Here is a 17,327-nt window from a genome sequence, read left to right as displayed (position 1 = left end):
ACTAGGCTTTTTCTGGAAATTTTGCCTGACAGGTCAGAAAGTCTCGCTTGCCTAGGGAGACTGCTGCTCTACAGACAGCAGAGTGTGGCAGCTAAGTGTCAATATATTATGCAGGGGGTGGAGCAGCCAGAAGGACTGGCATGGTTTTAGTGACAGGTTACCATCTGTCAATAAACTCTGAAGCCTTTGTAATTCAGCATCTCCCTGACAGCTGTTTTCGTGGGATATAATGCAGTGCAGGGCTAGCTCAGCACAAAAAAAAAGGAAAATAAAAAAGTGATGATGGATTATTTCCTGTAGACTCTGTACATGGTTTTGCTGACCTAATTTTATCCAGTTTTCACACTTGGTCCTGACCTGGGGTCTGTCCCTCAGCAGCCCAGCCCCAGGCCCCCCGCACACACAGCTTTCCCATTGTAGCACATCTGACCTGCAGCCTCCTACAAGCTGAGGTTCTTGCCAGTTCTGCTGAGGCATCTCATTACAGGGACAGCAGCTTTTACGTATACAAAAAACACCGTGTTTGTGCCAGAGCCATAACCAGCTGCCAACTACTTGCCCTGAATCTTTCCTTCAGATTGTGGGACTACTCTTAGTTCATGCTCTGAGATAGCATGTGCGCTGTGGTGCAAGTCCAGCTCTTCAGATGCAATTCCCTTCTGCCTGCACAGGACCTGTTGTTGTTGTTGTTGTTGTTTTCCCTTGCCTTGTGTTGACCACTGTGCAGCACTGTTAACTCTTCACCCAACACCATCAGGGCAAATCTGCAGTCCGGCAGCCATGTGGTGGTACACAGAACTCCTCAAAAACCCCCAGGCCAGCTGACAGGGAGCTGGTATGTCAGCATTGCCTGGCAAAACATTGTACAGCAAGTTTCTTCCATGCTAAAGCAGCCTGGAGTGCCTCTGGAGGTGGGACACGGGAGCAGGTGGGAGATCTCCATGCTGCCTTGGACTGCAGAGCATGTGCCTGTCCTCTGACATGTCTGTATGGCACAGGGTGAACTGGATTTGCTCTTATCCTCTTCCAGTCTAAGAGCTATTGGGCCTTAGAAATAGTGGGAGGTGCCCTTACAGCATGGTGGTTTAGTTTCTGTGACTGTCTGCAGTCTTCAGCAATGATGTGATGATTAACCATACACTGTTAACCTTGCCTGTTCCTGTGAAGTGATCAGCCAGCCCTGGCTCCGTGTATCTTTCTGGGAAATGCCCTGTGAAAGGTTGCCAGAACATTGGCTGCTCTGTCAAACTTAGTAGCATTAGCTGTAAAATTCAAGTTTCGGTCTTTTCGGGTACACACGTAGTTGTCCCAGTACAAACTCTTTTGTGGAAACTTATTAAAATATCCTCTACATCTGCCCTTACTCCACAGTAACTGTCAGTGAGAGGGCTGTATAGAGGTTTATTTATTTATAGGTAGAATGAGAACCATTTGTGAAGAAACTAAATGTCAAATAAAAGCAGTGTTTTACTTAGCATTACCTAGTGCAGGAAATGCTGGCAGGCACCACAGAGAGAATTGGCCTTCCCATTCCAATTCTTTGTTTAGTCACTTGGAGTTAGGGTAACCTGATTTTATACACACAGTTGTATGTCTTCATTTCCTGAAAATCTCTCTGCTCCTGTTGTTGTGCATCAGTACTAATATTGAATTGAAATGAATGGAATATTCCAGAGCAATCTGGGTAATACAGTGCTCCAGGTTTGCAAGGCTGTTTATGTTGATGAGCCCTTTTAATGAAATGTGAACTGAGCTAGATCTGCAGTTTCTGTAGGGCAGAAATCAACACTGTCCTTCGTGTTGTGGGGACATAATGTGTGCTGGTTGGAATGGTGCTGTCATGCTCATATTTTTCCCTTCTTTGGTGTTTCAAGGGCCTTAAACTCTGGAGTTGAGTACCACTGGGACCAGCTGAATGAGAACATCTTCACTGTGCATTCCAGCAGCAGGAGCACTGAGCGGCCTGGGTAAGTCTCCTGGGTGCAGGTTAAAGAGACCTGACCCTTTCTACTGCTTTTGTAACATCTGACAGCACTACTTCTTCTTTCTTCCCTTAGCACTGGTAGCCTTAATTATGCTATTTTTTCAACCTCTGACACTGCCTAGTTGGGCCACCTGGCCTCCTTCCAGCAGGTGACATTCAGTGCACAAAAGTGCTGCTGGTGATTGTGAAGTACGTGTGTCATCTGTGGCCTCAATAACATCCACAAGCAAGCTGCAGGAGGAGCATGTGGGCCTTGACGCATCAGAAACACCGTGCAAAGTAAATGGCCTTTGGACGGTAATTGAAGAACAGGGGTTTTCACAGAGATAGATGCAAATCCAGTGGACGGTCCTGGTGACTGATTTTCATCCCTTTTGGTTTTGGTCATGGGACAGTTGTTTCTCAGCAATAAACTCTAAAAATAAATCAAAATCCCTTGACAGCCCTGTTGGCTGCTTCATCCAGTCCGTCTGGTGACGCACACATTAGTTACTCTAAACGTGAGGGTGATACTGCAGTCCCTTTCTTCTTGTCTCAGTGCAGAGTGCTCCTTACGCCAGCTGTTGTCAGCAAGGTGGTGCTGGCAGTCATGTTTCTCAATTGGGAGCTCCATGATCCCGAGGAAGTTATGAGCTGGTGTACAGGGCAATGTCGCTGCTGTCCTACAATCTTGGTCTGATTGAGGGTGAAAAATAATGAGGGTGATTCTTTATTTTGCCATGTGAGTAGACATTGCCACTACTCACGTTTTTTGACAGCACTTGTCACAGCCTTGCATGATGGGCTTAGGAGCGGCTTGAAGGCAGAAATACTGCGCAAGAATGAAATAGCTCAAAGAGAGAGAAACAAAAGTGTGGCAGGTTTCAAAACCTTATGGAAAAAGGTTGTGAAAGAGGCAGTCTTCCTAGAATCTCTTTACCGTTCCCAGCACTTTGAGCCAGAGGTCAGTTTTGGAAAGAGCATCCAAGCATTGTCAAGATTCAGCTCTTGTGGCATCGTACACTTCAGCTGATTCTGAGAAGAAGCTAATGAGCCTTGAGGCAGTTCCTGTTGTTCGCTTTGGAGAACAGAGAATGTGTGTTGTCCAACCGGAACAGGCAGAAATGCCTGCTGGAGCGCATTCATGTGTGATGCCGACAAAATAGGAGGTTCAGAGGAGGGAAGGGATGCAGGCTGGGTCTTTGGGCATTAAAAACACCCTGCCAGCATGCAGAGGGAGGTTGTGTGTGTGCTTGTGGTCCTGTGCTGCGTGTCGTGTTGCCTACTCAACTCAGTGACATCAAGAGTTTTTCTGCAGGCTTAGTGATGTTGCGGGGGTATTTGTCTATGCCTGTCAGACATGCTGCTTCTGTGGAAGGGTGAGTGTACTATAAGACTCTATTGGCTTAAAACTCAAGAGACCATCCAGCTGAGGCTGGAGAGGGGTGTCTGTGTGTGTAAATAAGTACAGGTCACAATTGCCTCCAATGCTCCTGGTCTTATTTGTTTTTCTCTCTTTTCAGAACCAGCAGAGCCACATGGAGGACAGACAGGGACATGGGCCTGATGAATGCCATAGGCCTGCAACCCCGAAACCCCCCCACCTCTGTGACTTCACAGGGTACCCAGACCTTGGCGCCTCAGCTGCAGAATGCCGAGACTCAGACAGAGAGGGAGGTACAGGAGCAGGAATCCGCCTCTGCAGGGACTGGGGAAGGTAGGAGCTCAATCAATGATTTATTTGACAGAGCCTACCTGGTAAGTGAGGAGTTTCCACATAGGTTCCACATCCTGTCAATGATTTTGAACATCCCTGAACCTCTTCAGCATAGACTTCTCCAGCCTAATTTGCCTGTAGCCAGGCCAAGATGATCACGAGAGCAAATCTCTGTCCGGATGAGTAGAGGAGTTGTCTTTTTCACAGGCTTTCAGAGGGCAAAATGAACTCTTCTCCTGGTCATTTTGTCTTTTTAGCACCAGTTGTACCGACATCACTCCTCACAAATCCCCTGAACTCTAACCAGCAGTATGGCTACAGACTGATAAGAATTATTCTTTTTTCCTCTGTGTGAGCTTAGCTTGGTTCTTCAACTTCTGCATCTAAAACCTGTGCAGGCTTCAGAAGCTCAGCATCTAGATACAAACGAAAATACTGTAACTCATTATCACAAAGCAATATTCTGGTATACTGTTTAGGCTGATAGATATTGGCTGTGATGAGTATCCAGCTCAGGTATTCAAAAACTCCTCTAGTATTTTCCAGTCTGCATGTAAAGAGCTGGAAACAGGTCTGCTAAAAGATTCCTGCCTGATAAAAGACCGCTGATCTTTTGAAAGCATGGTGATTTTTGCCCAGGTTTTCCATCTCTATGCCATAGCATTGTGCTTGAATCCAACTCTGAAGGCTTGCTAGGAAGAAGTTGGACAGCATTTACGTAGGAAAGCTAGAGAAGTTCAAGGAGGCAGTTTTGAGGGTGTTGGGTCACGATGAACCCACTTGGCTTTGGAAAGCATTCCATGACATGCCCGTTTGTGCCTGTGTGCTTGCTTGTGCTGTGTTGTTCTGCAAGATGCTTTTTGGCATGCGACTATTGCACAGTTTCTACTGTGCAGCATCCAGCATATGTGATAAGGCTTTGTGTTTCTCTGATCTCTGCTCTTGTGTTCAAAGTTAAGTGGCACATTCCTGATCTGTGTGGTTTCCCATCTGCTTATCTCAGCAGAGCTGGGATTAACCTCTCTGGAAGGTTAGTACAGTTGAGGCCGTGTGAATAAGGCTGGAACGTGAGATGTCTGGACAGAAGCTGAACTTGTGGGAACTGGTTATTCCACTGGATGTGGTGTGCAGACTGAGCACAGGGTACAGTGTGGTACCTTGCATCGAGGCCATGATGGCTGATGATGCAGGCTTAGGGATTGTCTTTGCTCTGTAACAGCCAGGGGAGTTCTCCAGTGCTGCTTCTCTCTGCTTCTCTTCTGCAGTCATATGAAGGTTTTGTTATCTCATTCTTTCTAATTAACCTTTCAATTTTTCAGGTCTAGATCATGGTTTTTAACTAGACCATTAATGAGATGGGGAAGGGTTGTCCTTTACCAGTGCCTTGGTTGCGGTATCTCTACAAAGGAGCAAAACATGTAGCATTTGGAAGAAACTGAGCGTAGATAACAAGCCTAGGACAGAGTCTTCTCTTTGTCTCTCTTTCTTGCTTTGAAGAAGATTGGCAGATTCCACATCTGGTGTGATTTCTGGCTCAGACACTGCCTTATCACATGTTCCCTTGCAAGTGGCCTCACCTGCAAAATGGGCTGTCACAGTCTTGTTTCCTACGTAAGGATCTTTAGAATGAAGGAGTTATTTGAGTGCAGATGCAGGCACTGGAGATGGGCCAAGCAGTCTTACCCTGTAGCTGATCATTTCTTGTGCCAGTTGCATTCTCAGTGTAAAATCCTGTGCAAAGGCACAAGAGCTGCTCAAAACAGGGAGCTGTCTAGACATTAACTATGAGGAGCATGTAGAATCAAAAAAAGCCAGTCCATGACAGAGAAATAGTACAAGGACCTATAATGAAGCAGGAAGACAAATTTTCAGCTGCTGTTACTAACACCTCAGCCAGTTAGCCAGGGACTTGTGGCATCAGTGGTCTTATTCATCCAAGAGTCTTCATGCTTCACATTACACTTGAGCCCTGCTGCTCTGCTTGTGACATTGAGGTGGCTGTTTTTCCAGCATCATGGACTCTTGTGATGCTCATCCAGCATGTTCAGGCAGGCTAGATTAGATTCTGTGCTGCTTTTCTGATGGATAATTTGCCCACTGTATCTACCGTAACTCTTTGCCTGTTGGAAGGGAAACAGCATTTCCTAATAGCAGGATTTAGATGTCAGGGACATGACGGGGGAAAAGGAAGGAAAAAATGTGCTACCACTAACTTGGTGTGTGACCTAGGGCAAAGTATTAATCATCTACCAAATTGGAATAAATCTTCCTATAGTACAGTACACCAGGGGCTGTGGAGATTAATTAGTGTTTTATGTGGGGCTTTGAAGATGTAAATCACTACGTAAAAGCTTAGCAGTATTATCAGCGGTAGAATGGATAAATCAAATGTGATTCTGAGTAATATAAAGGCAAGTGGTTTAGTTATCACCTCATCACAAGGGCAAAAAAAAACCCACCACACAAAAACCCCCAAACCTGAATGCTTCAAGAAAAAAAAAGAAAGAAAGGCCAGTGCTACCCCCAAGATTGGGTTTCTGTCCAGTGTCCTGTCAGTCCTGCTGTTGAAGGGAATTCTGGCTCAGGGCATTTCTTGCAGATATGTGCTTACTGTATAGGAAAAAAAAGAAAAGAAAAGAAAAAGAAAAAAGTATGCAGAATTGCATCAGAAATCTAATTAAGCTCTGTGCGGGTATAAATAGTTTCCTTTTCTCATGCAAAGCTCTGCGGGGACTTTGCTGTTCTGATTATCTTTCTACCTCCTTTGGAGGAATTGAGTATATGATGACTTTATTAGAAGTGAATCCCTCTAATGTCTGTATCTTTTTGTTTTGCGGTGCCTGATAGCTGCCTTGTGAACTCTGCTCCCAAGCTACACGTAAACCGAAGGAAGTTAGAATTGAGAGAAAACTAGGAGACACCAATAAATGCCTAGACCAGTGTTTTCAGCTGTCTCCTACTTTCTTTTAAGCTGACAGACATAGTGGAAATAGTGATGGAGTTGTGACATAGAGGCACTCTGAATTAGAAACAATCTGTTGGGAGTTACACCACACTTTCCCTTGCAAATGGGCAGGCATGATGGTTGAAGGATCTGTGTTCACCTGGCAAACTAAATCTCACTTAAAAAACAACAAACATTCCTAATGAGATTTAATGGCCCAAAGCTTTAGCCTTTACAAATTGTAATTCCCAGTCCAGAGTGGGTCAGGCTGCGGCTGACACTTGTTCAGGCTGCTGGAGCTGTGGAGTAGGGTGCGAATGGCAGGAACTGTCAGGGATGGCAACTGTGCAGAAGGTGCTGCAGGCTGAGGGACCTTTGCAGAGCTGCAGGACACTTGTTTGGTTGTGCACCCATGCAGTCCCGACTATTGACAATATATCAATACATCTATTGGGTAATACAATTGTTTAAGAAGAAAAAAATCTCCAGACTCAAAAACAAACAAAACCAACCAACCAAAAATACCTCACCTTGATGGAAATGACTGAAAGGCAATTGTTACTTCAGTTCCTGTCATCTGCATTGTCTTTGGGGCTTAACATTGAGACAGCTAGCTCAATGCTCGTTGTGCATGTAGGCCTACAGAACTGTTGAAACTCCAGCTATCAGAAGGCTTGCTGTCAGCGGACTGCTACTTTGCCTGTCTCTGGGGGAGCAACAGATTGACTGCTGTTGTGCCCTATACAGTTTTTAACCTATTTGGTTGAAGCATTTCTCACCAGCCAGTACAAGTTCCCATCATGTCCAACTGCTCCCAGAGGCTGCAAAGGATACTTTTGAGAGGGAAGAGAGTTCCAAGATGAAGGTTCGGGTTTGTGGGATCCAGTCCACTCAAACTGTTAGTAGTGAAAAGACAGCACATGCAAGCGAAACTTCCCTGGTATAAGCAAAGTATCCTGAGGATGCCTAAGGAGCACTTCTGAGCAGAGTCAGCAAGCCTGCATGTAGTGCAACTTAATTAATCTGAGACCTTAGGAACATGTGTTGGGGGCTGCATGGGCAGGAATGCCCTGTCCCCAGCCGAGTCTCATGAATACTAAAAAGAAACCTGTTGTTTTACATTAGCTGAACACATTCTTGCAATGCTGTTGTCAGATGTGATGTGACTTTTGTGTGATTATTGTGGAAATGGGAACCAGGACACCAGGGATCAGCTTCCAGATCTGCCTCTCATTTTCCAAATAGAAACATGGATAGATCCCTTAGCCTTTCATCAGCCCATCCATCTGTAAAATGTGCATCATATGTCCTATAGAACTGAAAATTTCAGTTTCTCTTTAAAACCCTCTGAAAAGCACTACCTAAAAAATAGAATCAGGTTCTAGAAGCATGTACTACGCAAACCTTAACAGTGTGAGCGGCTGCAAGTACCTGGCTCCCTTGGGATTAAATTACGGGGGCTACTTTTAAACTCTCATTACAAAAAGAAGTTTCACTCATACAAATCACCAAAGTGAGAGGATTGCTAAGAAATTTGTTACAAGTCAAAGCAGCTGTGTGTTTTCAGCGTTCTGCGGAATTGTTTGGATTAGCTATCTCAGAAAGGAAGCATGAACATGCTTCTGAGCTTGGTTGGGGAGAAAAGTTAACTGGTAGTATTTCTTCTGACACCAAGGAAGATGTGATTTTTCATAGCTCGTTATGCTGTGCTGTGACCCTGCCTTTCCTATTCCTGTGCAAGGAGTGAATTCATTTTAAAATGCTGATATTTTTATCTTTGAGCATCTGAATTAGTGGGTCAGCTCACACCTCAGAGCTATTATTCTGTGTTCTCTGAAGACTTGGGCATCTCTGCAGTGCTTACACTTAGTTCTAATTTTAAAGCTTTGGTTGCAAGCATGGCTACTAATGACTGCTGGTTTTAGAAAGAGATAAGCTGAAAATAGGGGGAAAATAAAGAGGGATGTCAGTATAATGCACAGCCACACAGGAGCCTGATCTCATCCTAGCTTCTGTGAGCTTTGCTCTTTATCAGGTGGGTGCCGTCCATGCACAGAGATATGCAAGTTGAACTCCCCATAGGTACTTCAGAGACCACTTCATTTAGGAGTGGAAATGCTCCTGTGTCATGCCCGCCTCCACTGAAAGTTTGTCAGATATTTTGCCTTCGTAGTCTTCTGTGTCTTGCTGGAGGAGCACCCAGGGGACTGCTAAAGACAGATGCGTCAGCTGGGGAGTATTTCGTTAAATGTTGGAGCCTGTCAGCTAGAATGACAGAAAGCCCCTGGTCTTTGGGATAATTACTCTCAAGAGTAATGTTTTGTGTCTGTGTTTGGGATAGATGGGGTTTTGGATGTCTGGAAAGGTCACTTCAGTTAGAGTAGAAAAGGTCTGATAGGGACAGCACTGTGGACACAACATTAATACTTATATTGTTCAAGGGAACCTTGGGTGATGCTTCTTTGTCTGTCAGGTACAGAACTTGTGTGTCCCTGTCCAGAAAAGGATGAACACTGTTTCAAGATCGTTTCCTGCTCTGTGATGGGCAGCCCAGGTGTGGGACACTTTGGCAGGTGTTAGGCCTTCACTGGTGTTTCACACTCTGTAGCTAGAGGTGGTTAGCTCAGTTTTCTGGATTTTGTCTGTAGTGCTCTGTGAGGGTGGGGTTTTTTTATTATTTTCCTGACCCTAGAAGGTGGACTTAGAAGAATGTGAGCTTAGGATAGAAGATTTTACATGGCCTAGGAGATCAGAATGTAGTTTTGAGCATAAAATGAGAGAAGAGGAATTGTCTTCTCTGTATGGAGAATTAGATGTGCTGTCACTTGGCATATTCCTCCTGCACAAGCTCATGTTCATGCTCTGGATATGCATAAACCACTTGGAGTCTGAGAAAAGTGTCACCAGGATGGGGTTTCTCTCTGTCCTGCTTTTCTTCATCTGATGCAGCAAGGAATGGAGTTTGCACAGCTGCAAGTTCAAACTTAGAGTGACACAAGGTGTGTGGTTTATGGCATTGCTCTTGTTCAGAGTGCCTGTGTGCACGTTCTGAACCTCCACCAAATGGAAGTTAACTTACTTCACTTGCACTAACATAGACTGCATTGGCAGCCTGGTGAAAGAACGTGTGTGGGAGTCACCAGGCAGTAGAAACGGGCTGTATGTGAATCTATGCTGTACCTCAGCTCCAGGCAAATGGTGCAGGAAGCTTTGCTCTGAACCAGTCAGCCCAGGTCCTTGGCAGAACCTGAAAGGGGAGAAGGGAAGGACAATCTCAAAGCAGAAGTGCTTGTTGGCTGCTTGAATGGTGGGGATCACTTCTGGCCCTTGACAGGCTGTCTTTCTGGAATTTCCAACACTGCTGTATCTCTGTGCTTGGAATCTGAAGGCTCGTGACTTGCTGATTTCTGCTGTGGCATCAAGCCCTTGCCTGTTTTTGGAGGAAGCAGCTGGAAATTCAGCCATGGCACATGGTAATTAAGGGGCAGGGAAGAGCAGGGAGTGCTGTGGTGTGCACTGCCTGCAGGGACTCCTCTGGTGAAGCACATGTTTGTAATGCTGAGGAGCACCGGCTGGAAATCCTTGCTAATTTGCTGTTCCAATGCTTCTGTAAGTGATCTGTCAAGAGCGCAGTACCTGCTGTTTCAGGACTTGTGCAGGGAGGGCTGGCTGGCGCGTCTCTGAGCCGGGTTGCACATCTTGGCTTTCTCAAGCTTCCTCTCTGGCCTGGCCAGATGGTTCGTAACAAAGTGCTTATGACTGTGCCTTCAAAAGGACGCGATGACTGAATCCAAACCCATGCTTTTCAAACCTTCTGCTTGCCTCTGTTCATGATTAATGCTTCAATATCCTCTGGTGTGCATGTTTTTTCACACCGAAGTTTCCAGTATGATGGCTGCTTCTGTCTGTTCTTGGTCTTTGTGCTGGTCAGACAGGTTCCTAGTCCATGCATCAGCCACATCCTGAACAGGATTTCTCTGCTAATTGTGGGTCAGGCTCTGCCCAGGAGCGGGGGTGTTCTTGCTCACTCCTCTAGGTTCTGCTCCAGATTCTCATGAGGTCACTGGTGTCTCTCTGGTCTCACTGATGGTCTGACTAAGGACCTATGTAGTTGCTATATGCAAAGTGGATATAGCAGGCTTACTACATTCCTAGCAGAAAGGGACTTATCCTACCTGTGAGAATTAAATTTGCCCTAAATGTCCACAGTGTTTCTGCAGCAGGGCAGTATGTCAGCAGACTTGCTTGAAGATGAAATTAGCTGTACCCTGTGGTGGAGGAAGCTGGTGTTGTATGATGCAAGTACCACTGCGCCCGTGAGGAAAGGGAATGTGCTGTCACTGACTGACTGCATAACATGTTAACAGCTTTAACTATCTTTTTTTATAAAATAACCTCTATAGTAGCATGGTGTAGACTGTGCTGAACACCCCAGCCCCCATGTAGGACACAAGAACTCCACTCCACAGCCTCAAGTGCTTTTGTCTTCCTAGTCAGTATGGCATTTTGGTTTTTATTGTGTTTTAACTCCTGACTACATCTAGCCTTGCTGACATTTGTGTTCATTTCCTCGGTGCCAGGAGAGCTCATGGCTTTCTCTTCTCCTCTAATAAGCACTGTGATAGCTTCATGGAGCTGGGAGTGAGATTTATCTCTTTAATAAGAATCATCAGGATCCCACTGTGGAATGGTTCTAGCAGTTTATGGTTACAGATTGTTTTCCTCAAACAGTCTGGGTAAGTTTTGTAGCAAAAGAAGGATGCTGAGAAACAAAACTGGGCTGGACCTTCCTGCTTTGGGATTTAATCTCCTATGTGGACTATGCGAGGTTTTGTTCTTCAAAAGTAATCTTCAGCAATCAAGGCATCTGATGATGGTTGTCTCAGAGCTCAGTGTGGCCTGACTAGGAAGGGAAGACTCTGGATCTTAAGACATGTTCTTTGCATTCCTCAAAAGATATCATTCAAGGGGAGCAGGGGCTATGTACTTGATCTTTCCTCAGTCGCAGGTGATGTGGAAGCACAGACCGTGCTCCGAAGCTGCTGTCTGCTCTTGGTCAGCAGGCCATGTCCTCCCTGTTATTGAGGAGGTTCCCATCATGTCGTCTGCCTGGGGTGTCCTCAAACAGGTCAAGTAGGAAAGGCCACAGAACTCTTTAACACCACAGTGAAATGCTTGGTTTATTGCAGTGCAAAGTGAAGTTTTTCTTTCTGCTTCTATGAGGCTGGCTGGGCTGTCTCCGCAGCTGTGAGAAAACACACTGCCTCTTTGACTCTTCTTTTTTCCCAACCTGTATTGTTAGATAATTGCTGCTTCTCCAAGGCTTGGGCATGCAAGTCTGTGAGGGATCCCTGTGGGAATGGCCAAGATTTTCTTGATAGAGTTCAGTGCCTTTGTCTGGCACTTTACTGGAAATTACAGAAATAAAATGTTTGGCTCCATCTGGAACAAAATCTATCTTCAGTCCCAGCACGTGCACATTGTGTGATGCATCTACCCAGCGTGCTTTCTCTTTCTGTTGTAGTCTACCTTGTGCACCAAACTTGCTTCTGCTTTGTCTTGCAGGTGAAGGTCCAGAATATGGAGCCAGTGGGGAGAATGCCCTGACTAGGATCCAAAGGCTGATGGCAGAGGGTGGCATGACTGCCGTGGTCCAGCGGGAGCAGAGCACCACCATGGCGTCCATGGGCGGCTTTGGCAACCACATCATTGTGAGACACCGGATCCACCGCAGCTCTCAGACTGGTGCAGAGTCTGCCGGAGCTGAGGGCACGTCAGCACAGCAGTCAACCTCACAGCAGCTGGCAGCTGAGCTGGAGGGACGGATCCTTTCAGAGTCTCTACAGCTGTCAGAGCACAGCCTGAGCCCGCGGACAGCCCCTGGCAGGAGTGAAGGACAAAGCGCTGGTGATCTGGAGCTGCCAGAGCAGGCCCAGTCCTCCATGGACACTGAGGGACCAATTGAATACAGTGACCTAACTAATAATAACCATCTTCCTGACAGTACCAACTTCTATAGTAATGACAGCACCAGTGGGGAGTCACGGAACAGGTAGAGATGAGTTGTGTGTTGGTGCTACCCTTGTACTGCTCAGCAGAGACCTGTACCTCACAGCTGGCCAGGAGCTGGAAGAGTAGGGATGTGTGGCTCTGACAGGGTCTGGTGGTTCAGTGGGCTTCTCTGTCCTTGGTGAGTGGGAAGGGATAAGAACTGCAAGGGAAGCTGTGGGGAAGAAAGCATAGTTAACTTCCAGTGTTACCGCTGCTGAAGAGTTATCAGGAATGCAAACCATACTGGCTGCACATCAGTTTGAAGCCCTGTGGGATCCCCTGAGCTCAGCCGTAACCCTGCAATTCCGTCAGTGTCGTCCTTTGTAAAGCTTCTGTTCTTTCTTCTTTCCTGCCCTTTTATGCCCAGGGTCTGATCGGTAGAGTGGAGAAAGGGAAGGGGGCTGCAGCATCCTTCTGGAGACAGGCAGTCCTACCAGGCAAACCTAGGCGTGATACTCCAGCTCCACTGCTGGAGTGGAGGAGTCTTGCAGGCCACAGTCCCACCCTGTGTCACAGCATTGCTGCCCCCAGAGCATGCTGTTCTGAGACCCATCCTGCCTGCTCTGTGGTCTTTTCTGGGAAGAGCTGGGCTTTGCCAAAACCTGCACAGCTCAGGATCTGCTCACAGGTGGAGATCTTTCCTTTTTAGAGAGTTAGTTTAGTACTTGGCAGGAACCTAGGCAGAGCTGCTGTGTGGACAGGTAGAGGGACAAGGGCTACTGCTCTCTAATCAGAATGCAGGTCACACAAGAATGTTCTAAGCTGTGCCAATATTAACGTGTATGAGCCATCCCAATGGTTTTGTGGTGCCAGGACTGAGCTGCACCTCCTTGGCAGTGGGCAGGGAATGTCTTCCAGCTCCAGGCCAGGGTGTGAGGTATGGGTCTGTGATGTAAGGTGTTGCATGTGAAATCTTGACCTTGTACATGTAGTTTCTAGTGGAGAAATCAAGGCTCTGATACTTTGTTTTTAGTCTCAAATGTGATTTTCCTTTTCGTTTGTAACTCTCCATCTCTAGCAGGCTTGTAGAGGAAGGACAGGGAAAGCGTGAGTGCTAACGAGGGAAACACCAAAGATCAATGTCATTAAAATATGACAAACCCTTGCTTGACCTACTGTCTTCATTTGTGTGATGGTTGTCTCTGTGTTCAGACTTGGGATAGGTACAGCCAGCTCAGAAGCTCAAGGTAGCTTACAAATGTCAAATGATGACCACCCCCTTCCCAGGAGGAAAGCAGGCTCACCCTTTGAGTTGGAAGCCCAAAACTGGGAGGCAGGGAGGAACGTCTGGAAGTCCTGATTGCCAGTTGCCTTTTAGCCAGCCTGGAGATGAACAGGCCCTTCTGCCGTTTTCCATCATTCAGGTACTGCAGCAGGGAGAAGGGGGAGGGCTTCTCCTGTCCTGCTTAAAAAGGCGTGTAGAGATGCAGCACTGTCTAAGGCAACCAGAGAGTGTTCTGTCTTGCTGACCCCTCAGAGCAGCGCAGGAGTGCAGTGTCCGGCTGTTTGGGTGAAGGAATGCCGGCCCCAGCGGTACCACTGCGGGGAGGGATGCTGCCCCTGCTGCCTGAACACCTGCTGTGCTCCTGCCCAGCTCTGCTAGATCTGCGCTGCAGAGACATTACAATAAATAAGGCTGTCATTAGGAAGCACTCAAGTTCCCAGTCGGGAAGAGTCTGTTAGAGAACATTAAGCAAATCTTCTCTTAAATCACAGCCTGGAAATGAACCTTAAATCAAATCAGCTGCTGCCAGGCCTCATTGCAGAGTGTTAATGAGGCTCTAAAACCTGCCCTAAGCCAACCACATCCCTGATCTGACAGAAGAGAGGCCTGAAAAACGGGATTCCCTTGTGTGGTGAGGAAGGTTTCATGCATCCCTGTATTGCCTCAGTGTGGGGTGGCCTGAGGATGTGCTGGCACTCGGGAGCTGGAGGAGCTGTATCTCAGCTGAAGACTTGGGCAGACAGGGCGGTGCAGGTCTGGGCAGAGCTGTTTACTGCACTGCTTGAAAACAAAAATAGAGCCTGGAAAAAAACTGCTTCTGTTTCAGCTCAGCCTGGTATCTCCTCTTCCCTCTCCCTGTGCAATTCCTGGGAGAGTCTTGAGGCCCATTCTTGGTAGCTGTGTTGCAGAACGTTTACAGATGTCCATTCCCATAGCCAGAGCCAAGATACCTACAGAAACATTTCCATTGCAGTTGGAGAAAGGTCTTCTGGGATGCCTCACTCTGGTGTTGGCAGATTCTCAAGACCTGGCATGCACCATTGCTGGGCACTCTGGCTGGGCTGCTGTGCAGGGACCTGAAGCCTGCGCTACTGAGGATGTGGTCCATGGGAGACAGTGGTAGAGCAGGTAGTGAGCTCCAGCGGGAGCAGGAGTAAACCACAGCTGCTGTCTTTGACCGACTCAAGACATCTCTGAAGCTCTGAAACAGCATTTCATTTGCGACTTGTAGGGAAGCTCTTCCAGGTGAGGTAAGGTTGGAGCCTGATCAGAGCAGGCAGCTTTGTTTCTCCTAACCTGCTCTGTAGCTCTGGGCCAAAGGTTGGTCACAAATGCAGCCTGGCGCCGGTTCATGCAGGGTTTAAGCAGGAACAGTGGGCAGGGTGGGTGCTTTCAGTAGTGGGCTTGTATATAGAGAGCACTACACTTTTTCTTTACTTTCAGACTTAGAATCTGCTAAGCTCAGTCTATGCCCCTGGTTAACGCCTGAGGGAGGGAGGGAGGGAGGTGAGTGGGAAAAGGGGACATGGGAGGGAAAAGTGAGCACACTTATGCCATGGGCTCACTTTCCTCACCACCCAATACGGTTTATTTCTTATGCCTTCCATGCTTCTTATGGAACAGAACTCTCTGCCTTGGACGATGTTGTTCTGGCCCAGCAGTCTTCCTTGGTTGATCTGGGCCGGGCTGAGCTGACCTGTTCCCTCAAGCAACACCCCTGAATCCACACACTGATGGGAGGGCAGGAGGTGGTGGGATCGCCGGTCACCGGGGGGAGCACAGCAGCAGCAGCACGGGGCTCCTTCCCCAAACCTCACCACTTACCTGCTCGCTGTGATGTGGTAACACAGCGCTGAGGCAAACACCCTGCCAGGAAAAATGTCCAAATTCAACATAGCTACCTGAGGAAACCAAAGCTGCACCGTGCATTTAAGAGGCAAAATGAGAGCTATGCTGCTTAAGAACAGGAAATAATCTTAAAAACCAAAAGCTTTTCTCGGCCTTAGCCTGTCAGGAACCTTTAAATGTGCTAATAAAATCCTAGGAAAAGAAGAAATTCAGTGCAGAGATTTTTATTTAGCTTTCAAAAGGCTTTTGATAAAAGTCCCTCACAAGAGGCTATTAAAGAAACTTTGTCAACTTAAGGGTTGAGGGGTAGAGTCCTTCTGGAGATGGAAGCTGTTTGAGGTGGGAACTGGAGTCAAAAGTAACAGCCTGTTCTTGGTGTGGAAAGAGGTTAATGGTGGGTTGGTCAGGTTCGGGAGCCAGTGTTCTTTAAAAGCCCTAATGAGCTGAAAGAGGAGGGGAACAGCTAAAGACACAAGATTATTTAGGTTAGTTAGGAAGACAGAAGGTGCCAGAAGCCTGGGGCAAAGGGTGAAGGTAATGGTTGGAGCTGCTGTGCTGGAAGGGAGTGTTCTTAGGAATCTTTCACAGCCCTAATCTGCATGGGCACCAGTGCAGCCAGTGAATGCTCCAGCAGCCCTGGGCCTGGAACCAAACCAGCTGATGAGCAGTGCCCGGAGGGGAGACCTGGGATCCCACGGGGGATTGCTAAAGCCCTGGTACAGCAAAGCCATGAGACCCAGCTGTCCCTCTGTGTCCTGCCTTTTCCACCCCGTCTCCGTCGCTGGCCTGTTGTTCCATCTCAAGCAGCTCTGTTTGATTCCCCCTAGAAATCCCTTATAGGGACGTGTAGCCAGCATGGGATATCTGTGGGGTGACCCTATAGCTAGGTGGTGCTGGGACCCCAGCTCTGCATGGCAGCCAGGAGTTGTGCGAGGTGGCATGGAGAGGACAGGGACCAGGTCACAGCTGGGTGCATGGGGAGTTGCGTTCCCCCCATGTTACTGGTGCTGAAGCTGAGCCCCATAGCCAGCCCCTCTGCCTGCTGCTCAGGCTGCTAGCGGGGGAGCGGCTGCCCTCTCTCCCCCTGGTCCCAATCTGTCAAAGCTGTTCTCCAGCAGCAAAAGGCAAATTAATTAAAGCGTGCAGCATGTGAGCCATCCACCTCTAATTGGGATCTCGGTATGCAGCACGTAAATATCATGCCACTGCCTGCTCTGCGTGGAGGGGGCCCTCGGCACACGAGGGTGCCGGGGGAAACGGCAGCCTTTCGTTTCCAGCTGCCACCCTCTGCAAGCCAATTAACGTTGGCACCCCTTTCTCCTCGCCCCCGGGAGCAGAGGCCTCTCTCCTCCCTGCCCTGCTGCCGCTGCCTGGATCCCACTGCGGTTAATAGGCAGGAGGCTGGTTACAGCCCGCTCGGCGCACTCCAGCGAGCGCGGGGATTTGTTTCCCTGCAGTGTCTGGAACAGAAATGCCTCTTGTCTGTTCTCGGTCACCTTCCTCAGCTCCTGGTTGTTTTGCCTTTCAAATGGTTGTTGCTGGTGTGCAGCACCAGTAGGAGCTGGCGGGGACCAAGCTG

At 47.7% G+C, this 17,327-nt stretch overlaps 1 protein-coding gene across 4 annotated transcripts in view; it reads left to right on the top strand.

The window, feature by feature from the left end:
• AMBRA1 (autophagy and beclin 1 regulator 1) overlaps window positions 1-13,770 on the top strand; it is a 134,075-nt gene extending 120,305 nt beyond the window's left edge. For all 4 annotated transcript variants that reach the window (XM_080345376.1, XM_080345375.1, XM_080345373.1 and 1 more), the window contains 3 exons: window positions 1,875-1,967; window positions 3,487-3,680; window positions 12,190-13,770. In XM_080345376.1, the coding sequence (XP_080201502.1) occupies window positions 1,875-1,967; window positions 3,487-3,680; window positions 12,190-12,680 (778 nt within the window). In that variant the 3' untranslated portion in view covers window positions 12,681-13,770. The remainder of the gene's footprint in view (window positions 1-1,874; window positions 1,968-3,486; window positions 3,681-12,189) is intronic.
• Window positions 13,771-17,327: the final 3,557 nt, after the last annotated feature.

Source organism: Nesoenas mayeri (assembly GCF_963082525.1).
Source record: "Nesoenas mayeri genome assembly, chromosome: 5".
In the NCBI taxonomy this organism is placed as follows: domain Eukaryota; kingdom Metazoa; phylum Chordata; class Aves; order Columbiformes; family Columbidae; genus Nesoenas; species Nesoenas mayeri.
Note: the sequence above shows the minus strand (reverse complement) of the source record. Positions and strands in the feature narration are given on the sequence as shown.